Here is a 16,644-nt window from a genome sequence, read left to right as displayed (position 1 = left end):
TCTGGATGATAGTAGGTAATTACTTCCACTGAACTGGTGCGTTGTAAGTCAAAGGAAAGTCAACGGCATGCAAGTGCAATGCGTAGCACGCCCAAAATTGCCGTTTAACGGTAGGAATGGAAAAATGGAATTTCAATATTTATAAAGTTAATGGTTCTACTTTTTATAGAAGAGACTTCTTTTTAATGTTAGAGATTTCCTTCAGAAATTTAGGAATGTGCCAGTGGCGTAGTCAGGAATTTCGTTCGGAGAGATCCAAAAGTAGGGTGGAAATTTTTCGAAAAGCAGGGTATTAATTAGAGGGTTTAAACTAATTTTAACACTCTTCATAACCGAAAAAAACTTCATTTATTAAAGAAATACTGGGCAAATTCATGATTTTTCAATATTTTCTTTTCTTTTATGAAGGAAAAAAATGTGCTTTTACATTTCGGGGGGGGGGGGGTCTGGACTCCCCACGCTACGCCCCTGTAATGTGCCAATTAAGAATGTGAGCTGCCAATTAATAAAGAATGTATACAAGGTTATTGATTCTGAACAAAAAGCCCCGAGTTGTCATGAAAACAAGTTTATGTTTTTGGGTGTATCCGCTTGCTTTATTACGATTTTTTGCTTCACCACCACCAGGAGGAACGGAAATAATACGCCTTTATTGAAAAGAACGCAGTATACTCTACTCGGATGCACTAAGATCCTGACCTAATTGTTCGCGCCTCCTTTTTGTGTACGATGTCAGAAACCTCGGTTTGATTGTTTAGCTCAGCGCAATCTAAACGGCCTTCTACTCATGCGTTTCTTACGTAGTAACGCACATGTGTGATTCTGCGGAAAGATCATGCCTTGAATTAGAAGCACAAGTCTCATGCCCAGAAAGTTTTCAAATACGTCGCCTATATCTCTCTCACGAGAATGCACTTCACGACTTGAGCTCCAAATAGGTGACGCAATCCCTGGAAGCGAAATTTTCGGTGTACCAGAACGCAACTGCATTCTACTCCGAAGTCGAGAGCAATCACAGTGATTGTGCATTATTTTTTATTATTTATGATGCTTATTGAAAGCTAAGTGGAATATTCCAATTATGGAACTGCGCGTCCACTAAACCAATATGGTCATCCTCTCTCAATGCCATATTTATCAAACTTAAGTACGAAGAGACATTTATTCAACCACTGGCGCCAGTATTGAGTTCATAGCTAATACGCAAATCGGGCGAAGATGCACATTTCTACCAGTAACATTAAACGTAGCTCCTGTTAGGTTTCTCCGAATATCGCCAATTTGATTTATTTCACATACTTCTCCCGGCCTTTTTTCTCTCTTTGTAGAAGTCTTTCATTTTAGAACCTTATTGTTATCAACAGAGGTGAAATATCGCAAGTCTCCTTTTTATTTTTTGATTCAAAATGACATCGTACGATGTAGATAGGAGGAAACAAAATAAATTCTGATTTTCTTGACTACTAAAATGCGATTCCTTATCAAAGCATGTATTCCCACGCGCATATATTCCTTCATTAAAAATAAACTTTATAGATGCTTAAGGGTATATTGTATAACATAGGAGTGATTTCGTTTACATCATACTGTGAATTTCCTGTCAAGATTTCCTCCCTTTTGTAATAGAAAATTTTCACTAAGAAGAAAAACAAAAACTGATTGTGATATGTTTTCATATCATTTAATCAGATGCATGCTTTTAGATTAGGAAAACGTATTGTCTAAGGTTGCATTTTCACCAAGTTGAATATAACAAAAACTACTTGCGATGTGTTAGCATCTCATGAAATCAGATGCTCGTTTTTAGGTTAGAAAAACGAATATCACCACGTTGCATGCTGTTTTAGTATATTTTTGTGAGAAATAAATACTGATTCAGAATCTTTTTAAGTTGCTCGTGCAGCTGTAGTAGAATATCCTTCATTTGCATGGATTAACAGTTTCCGGATCTGGTGTCGGATACTGGAGCTACTAATTTAAAGAAATTTTAATTTTTTTCTCTTTGTGATTCGGTTTCTATCGTTTTTGTCTCCTGCCTCACTCACCATGATGGAGGAGAGGTCCTCGCCGGTAGGCAGCGTGAAGAACACGAGTTTAACTTTGTCCCCGCCGAGGGCGCCCTCGGCAAAGTCCCTCTTGCGCTTGTCCTTCCGGAACAGCAGGACCTTCTCCGTCGTCCTCATCCGGGACACGAACCGGGGATATCCGAATCGAGGGGCGGAAGGGAGGAGGGAGTAGCAGTTGAAGGATTGCGGGGGCGCCAGAATCACGAAGTGATGTACGACTAAAGAAGTTTTGAAACAAAGTCTCTCTCACTCTATAAGAGGAAGACGACTGCAAAGATCGGCTTCTCGCTTACAACTGATCTTCGCGAGCTTGGTATCACTCGTTTCACTCCGACCGCGACCTCTTAGCCCTCTTTATTGGAAGAAGAGGTCGCTCGCTCGGAAAAATCGGCCCCACCACGCCGTTTCCCCTTCCGAAGCGAAGGAGAACAATAAAAAATAATAAAGATCAGGGAAGGAGGGATAGGTTGAGGCGATGGAGAAATGGAAAACGGGAGGAGTGAGGAAGGAATCTTGGTCCACTGGGATGCGGGTGGGGTTTCTCATATTGTAAGCGGAGGGGTTGGAGCGTGCGATGCTCAAATCCCTGCATCGCAGTCAGATGTGCATTTAAAATCCCATTGTTTCCCCTATGATCTAGGATGGATCCGATTCTGGGGGAAGTATTGGTTCCAATAATTCTAGGCTGAAAGTATAAGAAGAAGAGGAGAATTGCTATCAATGGGGAATTATGGGAGGGGGATAGAACTCATGTTGTTTAATTAAATTTATGATTTATATTATCTTTTCGCAGAATCACACATGTGAATTTTCACTTATTGAAATGAAATCCATATTTCTGTGGATAGATGAAATGCTACCGTGCAAATAGGGCTTCGAATAGGGCCGTAATATATTTGTACCGCATCACACGTGATTGACAAACTCCGCTGAGAATTTACACTTTATGAAATGCAATCCATGTTTGAGTGTATGTAGTTAAACTACTAGCCATATGAATAGGGCTCTTTTTCTTTATTTTATCGCATTCAATTTCATGGCTAAGCTGGGGTGTATCTCAAGTGCAATACAGGGCTAAACACATCGGTTGGAGCGATTAGAAGCAAGTAGCATCTCTGGCGGATACCGTTTTTTAAATTTAAATTTCGTTATCGTTTTTGGTACCGTTTCATAACCTAATATCGCGAAGCATATACTTGAATCATATAATATGGTGACTTTGTTTTGCGGACATGTGTTTGCGATCTGTGTTCCTCCCCCTTCCAGCAATCAGATATTCTCTTACGTATTTATTTATCATTCCATCCCTCCCACGAAATCTTTTGACGACCCCCAATAGTTCCTCGTGGACAGTATCGGCTCCCTCAACCCCAGTCTCTTATTACCAAACACTCAACGCGATTGGTCCTCCGTTTCGTCCAATCATGTCGATTCGCGACAACGCGGAACGAGAGAAGGAAAAACGATCGCGAATTTCAAAAACGAGCTCACGGACGTGAAGGTTTTCGATCGTCTTTTTTTTTCTTCAATTTTTTTCCTCTCGCCCCCTCTTCGTGAGCGCTCTTGTTTTCGAGCGTCCCGAGATAGTTGTTTGTTTTTGACGGCTCGTTGACCCCTCGCACTCCGGCCTTCCCCTGCCACGCTCCTTCTTTCGGACGCGGAGGCATGGGTCGGAAATGCCCGCGAGAGAGTCGCGGCATCTCTGGCATCGTCCATCATCGCACCGCGGCCAGTCGCTTCTCCTTCTCTCTTCCAGCGTCCCTGTCTGCCACTCCGCAGGCCTTTTTCGTTGAGGCCGAAAGATCAGCCGGGTCTCGTCATGCCCCGCTCACGCAACAACGCCTGTGCCGACGCGACGCGCAATAAACGTGAGCGCCGGCAGCGAATATTCCGGGCGTATGTTTTGCTTTTTGCGGGTCGCATCACGCAGATCACGGGCGTTCTTGGGTGCTTGGGGGCCCTCAGCAGGGGCTCATGATGCGGCCCTCCTAACCATCTCCTCCCCGGGAAAATTTTAGGAAATTGCGTGCCCGGAAATTGATTTTGACGCTATTCTGGCTCTTAGAAACTAGATAAAAGTTGATTTTTAAAAATATAAAAATACTATCAAAAGTGAGGATTTTACGCTTTATAAAATTTAATATAGGAAAAACAAAATGAAAAGTGAGAAATTCACTGCTTAAAATATTTAATTATTTATTATAGTTCCATAGTTTAATTAGAGAATTTGTTCTTTGAAACTGCGCTCAAATCAAAAAATTCTCTAAAATAAACTTTTCGACTGACCCTTTCAAAAAATCATCAGCTTCTCTTTTCTCTTCAGACACCTTTACTTTATTTTTAATAACATTTTTACACTGATTATGTTGTAAATAAAGCAACTTATTGAAATGAAGAATTTTATATTTGCAAAAAGACTTCAGTTCAAATAATCGGAGTCTTATTATATTAAACCTTACATATAGGCTTCACGATAGACGCGAGCGTTGTGGGGGCCCTCTAAGCTCGGGGCCCTCGGCGATTGCCGATCAGTCGACCTGGCCAGACCGCCCCTGACTCCGATGATCTCTACGGCACGAATCGGTTGCCAACTCTTTGAAATTAATTTCCATGAAATAATAGCTCCAAAAATAAGACTAAACCGTGGTAGGAAATTTGAAAGTACTGACGAGGACTTAAGGCGAAAGGTGATTGCCCCGTAAACGGTTTTCCCAACTTTAGTGATTAGTACGAAACTATGGACGTGAAACCTTCACTAATATGTAACAGTCACTGCGGTTTTTTCTATCTAGCTTATCTAAATTGACAGAAATTGGAAATTGTAAGTTGTACGTGAAGAAATTAATTGAATTTATTTTTTTTTTCAAAAAGCAATCTCGGCCAAAGAATTCTAGCTAAGTAACTAGTCTAATGAGATTTTTAAAACCAAGATATATGCAGGCATTAAGAAATAAATAAAATAATAATAACAATGAGAAAAGCACTACCCGTCGGAGGGCTTCGCCAACGGCGGAAGTTCCATCTCTTGGCGAAGATTCACACTATGTGCCTGTCGTGTTTAGCCATTAATGCCCTAAATTCACAGAAAAATTCCCTTTTCAATAAAAATTATTACTCTGAAATCCATCGAATGGTTTCTTTTTTTGCGTCTCACAAAACATGCATATGCGCAAAATAAAAATTTTTATTGTAAACTTGTTGTTAGTGGGGAACTTGGTTCACCGGGACAGCGCTAAACGCGACTGCGGTGCTTCAAATTATGTGAGCTCCGAAAAAAGAGAAGGTTACGTTCCTGGATCCTTCTCGACCAAACTATCGACGCGGAGGACAACCCGGATACCTATCTCCGTCAGGGTCTTGCTCTTTTACATATATATAATCGAAGATTTCCACCGGAAAAAAAAAAAAAAAAAAAAAAAAAAAAAAAAAAAAATGTGAAGGTTACGTTACCGGATCCCTTTCGAGAAAACGAGCACCTTCCATACGCGAGATCTCGCGCGCGGTTACCAATTCCCGTGAAACGTAAACAAGCTTTGCTAAACGGTTTGTTTTCGTGTCGAATCGTACGGCAGCCCTTTTCCCATTCGTACGATTACAGGATTACACTCATGGCTAGCAATGGTAGACATTCGACAGCGATCGCCGAAAAAACGTGGATTCGATCGTTCATACACGTTCTTCAATCCTTGACGATTTTGGTGCGATTAAATCCCGGAATCGCTGCTATGAATAGAGTGTGATGGTGAGGCGGGTAAACTAACCGGCTACTCGACGACGTAACTGGCTGACGTAGCGTGTCTTATGCCAGAAGACCTGCGTTTATGAATGGAAAATTAATGGAAACGGTTGCAAGCAAAGAAACGTTTGCCCATAATTTTTGCCATCGTCAGCTCTGTGCTCTGAAATGATGTCTGAACTGGAGATAAATTCAGAATACTTGTATTTGAAATGGCCGAGATGGTATATATTTTATGGGTCTTACAGGTTTTGGCATTTAAATTTAAGTGATTAAGACCGTATTTTCTTGATTTGGCTGTTGAATTGTTTTTTTGAAAAAGGTTTATGAATATCCCAGCATTATTAACCATGGGACCAGCATGGAGAGAGAATTTTCAGTTGAAAACTGATTTTCAACCGACAAGGGCGAGAAAAAAATAGTTTTACAGATATCTACGAAAGAGCCACTTCAACAATCGCTCGTTTTTGGTACCAATAGAACTCAATAATATTGAAACGATGAATTTGTGTAACTGGAGTACTTTTTCGTTGCTTTCCAATTTTGGAAATTAATCAGTACATTTTTGTTTCTTTTACTACTTAGGTGAAGAATACAAAGCACCCTAGTTAGAAAGTGTACTGAACACCCATTGCAAGATCTAAATATGAACTCTAAGTGCTACATTTTGTTGTAATGATAAAGCTAATCTTAGTATAGTATGTATAGTATGTAATTACTACTCCTCTCCGTTGCAATGCGAGAGTTGATTCTCAAGGTAGCATTCTTATGTTAAGTCATCGGTGACCCAACCCCATAGTAATCATCTAATCATTTCTTACACTCACAGCTTTGCAACTCTATTGAAAGCTTGACACTTACCTTGAAGTGACAAAAGTGGCAAATTAAAATCCCTCATTTGAATACTCATGGGCTAGGAAAATAGCCGTTATTTAAACTTCTTTTGCGATGAAAGGGTTGAATAGAGTTGGATTGAATTCGATGACATCATCTTACGTCACTATGACGCTGCAAGACGTAGTGAAGTTCCTAGAAGTGGACGATTGCTTCCGTGTTTCAGATACTCGGTCATCCTTCGATTGCTTGAGGATTTACTTCGCTCCAATCAATAAATTCAAAAGCAAGAATGAATTACGGCGAATTTCCTCTGGACGTTGGGATTTCGTTCCTATCTATTTAGCCTTTCCACTTTAATTCAACAAAATTTTGACTCTTAGGATCTCAGATTTTGATGAAAACTTTTTGATGTGCCCAATTCCACCTCAAATTACATACCACTAGATCGTTTTTCAAAATAAAACATCTGTGCAGTTTATACATAACTTTACTTTTTCCACATTTTTTTTTCAAATAAAATGTGCCATAGGTAATGAAACTTATAACATCTCTCTACCTTGCAGTCGTATAGACATGAATATGGCTCATTTTTAAAGCCAAGGCTTTGCATAAGATATTTTACATTAATAAAATTGATTTAATTCCATAATATTTGTTCGATTTTGACGTTAAAGAGAATCAGTTTTTTACTTTCTCAAGTACTCCATCTCAATAAGGACATTAATAAAATATTGTATGAATGTCGTTATAGTGTCATTGCCTCGTGGGTATATTACTAAATTAAGAAATATAGTTCATCTAAATATCGAAAAAAACTACGGTATGGCGTCTCCTCTACCGCTAAAGCAAGGAAAAAGTGACCATCAGTACCTTCACTCATTTTACCTCTGTTAGGAATGTGCCAAAATGGATTAAGCATTACCTTGAGCACATAACTTGGCACTCACTGTTAAGAGACGAGCTGCATCTTTGCAGGGAGGCATTGACCGTCCTACTAATTCATAGCAATTCTGACGACCTGCCTTGTCTTCAAGTGAATAGGAATTTATCCGCAGATGGGCCGTCGGAATAGCACGCGGTTGGAAAGTCCTTGCAGGAGAAGAATACAAGAAGGAGGGATATTTGCGAGAGAATAAAGAAGGAAGGGGTCATCCACTGCGTGACGTGGAAGACGTTAAAAATGGTCGCCGCTCTCCTCTCCGCCAATCAGAGCACTCCGTGGACAATCAAATGGCATGCCACTCCCCCAATAAGGCCTTGCGCCGTCGAGTTTCATTTGTCGCCGAGGGAGGAAAACCCTTTTGCGTCACATCTGCGAAGCGAAAGGGGCAATTCAAACCAAGACGGCAAGCCAAATGCTTTCGTGACGGTGGCCAATTCAATTCGTGACGTCTCACCAAGAGATGTAAACATCGGGGTGTGTCTTCGACTAAGAAATGTCATACTTTTGGAGTCAATGACTTCTGCTGCCGTCGTTATCATTGAAGAATGGGAGGGCGTAACCGGGCGTTTTTTCGACCTCTTAACTTTGCTTTGACATCAGCGACAATTTAATTCATTCTGATAGCTATTTACCTGACCATATTGAATCAATGGTCAGCAAGGTTACTTGGTGGAATATTGGCATGATTAAAAATAAAACTTTGTTGTATTCCACGCAGATTCATTACCACTTAACCAGATTCAATATTTCCAGGTCATTATTAAGAGGTGAAATCAAGCTTCCCACTTCAGTACTTTTATTCATCATATCTACTTTACATTATTTTACAAAAAAATCATTTCGTTCCCCTCATTTTACTTCGAAATTGTCTTCGTTCCCCTTGATAATGACCTGGAAACGTTGAAACCGGTTGAGTCTTCTAATAAATATGTGTGGAATTCAACAAAGTTTAATTTATAATCTGTAATCCTGACTAGATCAATAGAATTGTAATCCTACCTGACAAGAGTAAAGAGACTTCAGATCAGTGTTGAAATATTGGTGCCAGTGCCCTCATTCCGCCATTACACCTGCACATTTATTTTACTTATTATTTTTCTAAATTACTTCAATAATTTGATTGGCGTTATTAACACATCATCCTTCAGCTTGTAGTTATATTTCCAATGTATCCATCACGTCAAAATTCTGATGACTAAGATTCACCCTGCTTAGATTTTAAAAGAGGAAATGGCTTCTTCACGGATTGGATCACGACATTAACCAGTCCGTGGCCAAGCGCTCTTAGTATTCGTTCATCTTTGGCCGAAATTAAAATAAATGTGAAACAATGGTTAATTAGCGAAACTGAAAATTTTACACCTTTAAATAACCTGAAATTTATGAGTAGTATTAAATTCTCCTATTTGTATTTCAATATTCCATAAAAATGTTAATATCATATTGTTACTGAATTTATTTATGAAATAAAATTGTAAATGTAACATTAATTTTATCATGCAATATGCCACTACATAATATATACGGAACCTTCTGGCAAGCCTTACGGTTTAGAAGGACCAAAATTGTGTACGCAAATATAGGCGATTATTATTATTTAACCTTTTAAATAAATATTGAAAGCCGTTTGTGCGCTACGTATCCCCTCTTGCAAAATATAACCCCAGTCGTGGAAACTTGACAGCCAATATTGGTATGCGATTTGTCTTCATCAGTAAAGACGTCCGCCGGTCGAGAATGTTCCACGCCGTTCTAGCGGCATAAGCGGAGTCACGTTGGCCCATCCCACGAGATTTGTCATCAAGTGAGGCCCCGATCTTTAAGTCACCCCTTAAGTGGATACGATATTGGTGTGGAAGCAGCGTCAGGAGCATTGTCTAAAGTATTATCGGGCGGCTTCGGGGTAATGGTGGGAGGTCAGGCGAGTTTGACGGACGGCTTTCAGTGGGGGTATGAGAGTATGGTCCTCGAAAGTGCTAGAGATTGTGAATAGATGCCAAACGGACAAGATTGATCTGCTAGTATTTGAGTGCCTCCGCTCTGTGTAGACGCATCGCTCACGTGGGTATCGCGATCTTATCGCTGTTTGGCTATCTTTTGACTACTGCCGTTTTTCAGTCTCATGAATCACCGAATGTAAAAACTGACTTTCGTTTCAACGCCTCAGAAAGCAAATTATTTATCAAAGTACTGTATTTGGAGATAAAAATGTCAAATCCATGTCTCTTTGGTATTTTACGATATTTTAAAATAATTTTACTCAAATTTGTGGTGATTATATTGATAAATGTATGTTAAATACAGATTAGAGAAAAATTGTGCCACGAAATATAACCCAGGATAGCTGATGGCAGGAGGAATCAAAATTACTGATAATGTTCAGGTCGAAAAAGCACAGTTTTTAAACTACGAAAACTTTAAGCCAGGCACTCCGATTGGCCGCGAGTTTGCCCCGTGGATGCTCTGGAGAACTCATTACTTCGAATGCTTTTCCTGCCGGGGATCGCGATTTATCCAAGACATCCGGCAACTGGGCAAACTCGCGCCCAATCGGAGCGTTTGGCTTAAAGTTTCTATGGTTTAAAAATGGTGCGTTTTCGACCTATACATCATCAGTAGTTTTTGGTTCCTACTGGCATCAGCTACCCAGGGTTTAAGTTTTGAGACACGAATTTTCTCCTTCCTGTATATTACCCTTCTTTATTCAAAAGTCCAACCACGTCAGGGACTGACGCGAAATGTATCTCTGTTGGGAAAAAAATTATACTAATTTCCCTTCTTAAATTTTATTCAAGACCCAGGTTTAAACTCATTTAGTCCTCTTAAGATATCTTCGGAATCGGATCGAAGAAAAAAAATCGGGACCTTGCCATCACCAATCCACGAAAGTCAGATACTTTCCGGAGCCTCGATTTTATTTTCCGATGAGGCATAATATGCGAAAAATCCCATCACATTGCCATCCCATCCAATCCGTTTAATAGCTGGCTGTTACAACTAAGGATCAAAAATAGGGTGGGGGGAAAGCCATGGTTATTCAAGTTTTAGGTAAGATTTAAGCATGGAAAAGGTGAATGAAATCAACATCTTAAGGAAACTGTAACAGCTCTTTATTAGTTTTTTAAATTATTTGCTCGAAAAAATATTATTTTCCTCAAAGAAATTTGCTATTTTTACTTCTGGGGGGGGGAGGGAGCTGCCCCCTCCTGTCCCTAGCTGGGTACACCCATGTAAGCCACCTTAAATATGCTTTTAAACTCGATTTTTTTACGTCTATGATGATAACACATTTTTTAACTATATTTGCGAAAAGTGTTTGTTTTGAACGATGCAGTAACATGCCTACCACCTTAAATACGACTGAAAATCAGTGCTCGAGTGAGAATACATTTTGTTTGGGTCGTGAGCGTGACAAAAGAGGGTGAAAGGATTTTAGCGCCTATTCCCCGTCACTGAAATACGGCACGTGTACGTAAACAATGCATTTTAACACCACTGTTTGCTGAATGTCTCAAAAAGTATCAAAGGAGCTCGCTGCCTTTTTCATACCGCGAGTCTCGTCACTCGGCGCCGTTTTGTTTTGCGTATGTAACACAATAGAGGGGGTTCCAAGCAAGAAGACAAAAAAATACGAAATTGTCTGATCTCTGGCGGCTGTATTGCGTTCAACGAATCGTCGCCCCCGAATGTAACTAATCATTAAAATTAATGGGAAACATCACTAACTGAAAAGCTTATTTCTCCTCATCACATCGTTTAATAACTCAATATATATTGTTTCATTATTTTTGTACTAAAATAGTGGGCTTAAGTTTGAGTAACAGAAAAAACAGACTAAAATAAAATAATGCCACTAATAGAAGCTAAAAGCAAAAGATACTTTTTATAACGTTTCTTTACTTAAGATGCTTTAGTATTTGGATATCCACTTTACTTATAATCTAGATCATTGAGTTATGAATGTGGACAAGGTTCGCTCGATTAGGTTAAATTGTTCCACGTTTTATTTATATATTGTGCTTCAGTAAACACATGCGTAAATGATTTTTAAAATTTTCTACGCTCGTTATGCAACTCATTGCTGATGCTTTTTTATGATGTAAATTTTTAAAAATTTTATCATTCTTTTCTCTTCTTTGAAAGGGGGACAATGGAGTTTTTGCTGGAGGAGAGTTGAAAGAAACTTTGAAAATATTACGTGAAAGAGCGAAATGAGAGGAGAAGTTAGTTTAGGCTAACCAGAGCAAAGCTTACTTTCGTGACTGCTTGGGACTAGAAGGACTTGACCCTGACATTTTGATGGGTTACCTCTACTTACCTAATCATATTAGCAAGATTTTTTCTCTTGGCTTCATTTTTTCTGACTTTTACTTATATTTTTATGGTACGTATTCTGTTAAAATATAATTTATTTTTTTCCACACAGAAATACACTTATACCACCTGCCTACCTTAAAAGATCAACACCTGTCAAAATTACGAGTTAAGCGTTCCTATTTTTAACGAAACGCGTGTTTTAATCATGAAATCACTACATTGTATTACGTCAGGCCGTTTCAATGTTTCACTTAGCACATTTATTCATATCTGCCATACCGAGTGGCATGTGGTAGGCAAGGGGAGGGGAATCAGGAGCGACGTGAGAGCGACGATGTACACTTTGAGTTTTTTCCGGCATATGCTGTGCAGGAATAGTTCGACGATGAACTCATTCCACCCCTGAAGATGATGGCGGACTTAGTCATCGAAACGTTGGGACCCGTGACCCAAATTTACACCTGGTGGGAAACCCGATAACTATTCCTGCAAACGTGACCGATGTTTATTGCAATTTTATTTTTATTAAGATTTTTAAAAAAATATTCAGTTATAAATGAAGGAATTGATTTAAATAAAATTCAATGAGGTCACCGATTAATTTTAACATAATGTTTAAAGTAACCACTACCCATAAAATTGATGGGTAATGGTCCTTCCAGGTAGCCGTGCGACTCCGATCCTTCTAGTTTTGCGATGATCAGATCAATGGATGCGTTCTCGGCTCGTGAATCCCGGCTGGATACAGCTGGGAGAGGGCATGTGGACTGGGATGCTTGGGAACGGCAGGGAAGGTTCTCGGAACCGCTTCGCTCGCAATAGAGCCGCGACGACAGGGATTCCACGGAATCGATCGGGAAGTTTTTGCGATCCGAAGTGTGCGTTACGAAAATCGTCTCGAGAAGGATGGCGGGAAATCTAAACTTGTTCAATGCGATACTTCATCAGCCTGTTCACGATGATACTAGCGAACACGATTTCGTGTTTCAGCGCGAGAACGCTAGAAATCTTGCACCATCGCTAGCAGTGGCGTAACCAGGAATATGCTCTTGGGGGGGATTGAGGGGCCTTGGTGGCGACCCCCCGGGAAAACGTGGGGTCCGGAAAAACATTTGAAAAATGACATGCCTCGAAGTAAATTTTACGTCATGCTGTCACTTAAAATTTAACTTTAAGCAGATACAGTTATTATATCTCAAAACTAGACATTAGTTTTAAATATTGTATTATTTCTGATAATAATGAAGGAGCATTTGTTTTTTCCACAAGTTTATAAAAATTTATATTGACCGGTTTCGGCTATTACGCCATTATCAAATAGTATTTTTACAAATAGAAAGCGGTCAATATAAATTTTTATAAACTTGTGGAAGAAACAAAGTGTCCTTCATTATTATTATGGAGCCCTTCCATCACGTACGTGCTTCAAGCTTCGATTTGATTTAATTGTTTTATTTATTGGCTTTGGGGGGGGGGGGTTTCTATCCCCTCATCCACCTCTCATAGTTACGCCACTGATCGCTAGTATCCTCTTTTATGAGTTTTTAGCGAGTCAATCATGTCTGCATTTGCGCAGTCACACTTAAGGGTCCTTCTCAGTCGCACCAAGTGCTACAAGGATGGGGTTTGTTAAGTTCGACGCAGAATCTCTGAATTCACATTTTAGAATTGGTGCTAGCGTTGTAGTTCGTCATTGGAAAAAGTTGCGGGCAAACAAACGTGCAAAAAACGGACCAGAAACAGCCCGCTCACGAAACGGAAGACAAACAGTAGCAAGCCACAATTAATTCCTGCCTACCCAATGCAGAGGTTCTCCTTTGAAAACCTCTAGCAACCAGTAACATGTGTAACACTATGATAAGCAACAGCGCCACAACGAAAGGCGACAAGGCAACGATCGGTAACGCAGCAGAATCAACCTGGCAGTGGAGCAGGCAGGTTGGCAGAGTAATTCTACGAGTTCATCGTAAAACCAATGGCGTAACTAGGTATATGCTTTGGCGGATCAGGGGGTTTTGGGGGGGATGAAAGGGTAAGTGGGGGACACCCCCCCAGGAAACGGGGAGTTCAGGAAAAATTTTGAAAAAAAAAACATACCTGAAAATGCATTTTACATCATTTTGGCACTTGAAATTTAACTTTAAGCAGATGCATTTATTATATATCAAACCCAGACAAGATTTTTAAATAAGTTTTTTGCTTTCTCTGAGGCTTTGGAGGGATACATCACCTCATCCCCCCTGTAGTTACGCCACTGCGTAAAACAACATAGAGTAAGTTCAGATGAAGGTGAATAAATTCATAGAAACATTGGCGTTACTCCAAAGTAACTCTTAATTTCCTGAGCAGCACTGCAGAAAGGACGGAACATAATTCTATGTTTGGTTTTTGAACTTCAGTACTCGCGAGTATCCTCGGACTTGTGCAAGACCAACTATTGTGTGATCTCAGGCTGTAATATCTCCTTTCAGTTATTTGTCTCCTTGGCAATGAACGTCAGCACCATGATCTCGACTGGAAGAGGAAAGTGAAAGGTTCGCGAACGCAGCATTCAAGGCGGCAGGAGTATTTTTAAGAAACCTATAGATAACTATGTTAACGCGTTTTATTTTCTGACACTCCAATATGAAAATGAAAACATCGCACTGTCCCGGTTTACTACCTACCGATTTGATCGATAGATTTTTCTTCCTCATAGGAAAATCTACTAAAATTGGTAGCATATTAATTGCGTATTGCTTGGTTTCGTTAGTAGTAGGACCTGCCCGCCTTTGTGACGGTGCAGGATTCCTCGTCCCTTCCTTCCTTCCCCGTCCTTTCCCTGGAGGCGTCGCACAGTGGGCTGAAATCGAAAAAAGCTGGACAAAACCTCGAAAATGGTTTTTTTGAGTATGGAAGTTGAAACTTTGCACAGTTGTTGCCAACACATTAGTGCATTTTTTGACGCAAAATTTTTTTCATAGGCTAATTTTTTATATAAAATACATAGCCTCAAAGTTGAACAAATTTGGTGCAAATTGCCCGCTTTGGTTTTTTTTCGAAATTCAGCATGTTTAAACTAATGTCACACCTTTAGTAGTAATTCAATAGCAACAAAAATTTATAAAATTATTAAACGGTTTGTTATCATCGATCACCATCAACTTTCACGACTTAGTTGTTGTATTTGTGACCAATACGATACAAAATGGCGGACCCTGTTTTTCATCGAATTTTTGTGTTTATGTAGGATTTTAAAAAAAGGATCACCGAGTTACCTCGAGATATTTACACCACATATACAACAAAGTATATAGATTATGATAATCGGAAGCACAGCTGCGACCACCTGCGACGCCGAAATTAAGATCGATTTTTCGAACGTGCGGCACCGCCCGGAGCTGGCTGCTGGCCACGGGAATTGCCGTACTCGACGGATGTTGGATAGTGAATCATTTTAACTGAATTTATTGTATAAAAGCTATGATATATTATTAAAATATTTATTTTCCTTTTGTTTTAACCTGACTTCTTTACTGTCTTGTAATATTTATCGTCCTTGCAGTACAAAATGGCGGACGCTAATTTCAGTAACATTTTTGCCCGTGTGTGGCTGTATAAAAAGAAGGACACCGAGTTGCTCTCAGATATTTACATCGTAATTGCATCAAGCCTTTTAGAATCTTCGTCCACCGAAATAATCTGCGACCGTTCGCAACAAACTAAATAAAATCGATGTTTTTACCGTGCCGCGCAGTCCGCGGCTGCTCCCTGAGCTCATGGAATGTCGTGACGCAGCGTACATCATAAAGCGATATGAAGTCTTTGCTGTGGATATGTTTTATTCCAACATAATTATTAATATTTCATTTCAAGTTGGTTTGTTGTCACTTTAAGTAAATGAATTCGCTCCTCTATCCATTTTTACTGACTAGTGACTATTTACCAAATTCCCGAATGCAAACTAGCTGACTTAAAACTCTGACAATTCCGCTCGTGCATTTTACCCCTTGGATGGATAAAACGGCTCTATTAGCCTGCTTCTAACCTCAAAGACAAAATACATTTTACAACCAGCCGACCAGCCCGCAGTTGGTTGGTTTGCCCGTCCACCCCATGCGGTAGTCGCAAAAAGGGTCTTTTTATGACCCCACGTTGCTCGTATGCGGTCCCTTTTACCTTTTTCGGAAATTCCGTTTCCAGAAAGAAATGTATGCATGAATTTAGTTTTAATATACAGTGAAAGAGGTTAGTTGTGCTGATTATGTGCTGTGGTGATTTTGGATGCACTCGGATACACGCGCTTTGGATATTGAGAACTCCGGGGAATCTCATCGGTTTTCTGCTTTAACTGCATTGGCGATGTCAATCACTCATTCACCAGGCATCTATCATCCAAACTGGTAAGAGAATTTCATTTGTAGTTTTATATTTGCCTCGTGCTATAAGCAATTTCCCTTTTTTTATTTACCATTTACTCCTCTAGAATTGACCCTTTCTTTAATTTTCATGTATGTTACTTGTTATTTGTAACTCGTTCGCCTGAAATAGAACCAGTGTTGAATTGAACAACAAATTTGGAGCAATTATAAAAATGTCTGGTCTCGAGGTAACTCGTCTATTGCTTCATAAAAAAGTTGTCTAATCCGGATTTAAATCCTTTGCGGAGAGATATGAATTTTTAATGTAATATCTGACGAAAACATTTCACGCGCAAGGTAATATTGAAGCTACGAATGGCCTTAGTGACTCTCTTAAACGATATT

General features: G+C 39.7%; 1 protein-coding gene across 5 annotated transcripts in view; it reads right to left on the bottom strand.

The window, feature by feature from the left end:
* LOC124156146 overlaps nucleotides 1-16,644 on the bottom strand; it is a 132,394-nt gene that overhangs the window by 27,615 nt on the left and 88,135 nt on the right. For 2 of the 5 annotated variants that reach the window (XM_046530495.1, XM_046530496.1), the window contains exon 1: nucleotides 2,046-2,386. The exons of the other annotated variants lie outside the window; for them this stretch is intronic. In XM_046530495.1, the coding sequence (XP_046386451.1) occupies nucleotides 2,046-2,183 (138 nt within the window). In that variant the 5' untranslated portion in view covers nucleotides 2,184-2,386. Of the gene's footprint in view, nucleotides 1-2,045; nucleotides 2,387-16,644 lie in introns of those variants that run through there. 5 annotated transcript variants of the gene reach the window in all.

The sequence above is a fragment of the Ischnura elegans genome, chromosome 3 (genome assembly GCF_921293095.1).
Source record: "Ischnura elegans chromosome 3, ioIscEleg1.1, whole genome shotgun sequence".
Lineage (NCBI taxonomy): Eukaryota > Metazoa > Arthropoda > Insecta > Odonata > Coenagrionidae > Ischnura > Ischnura elegans.
The sequence above is the reverse complement of the archived record's forward strand: the minus strand, read 5'-3'. Positions and strand labels throughout refer to the sequence as shown.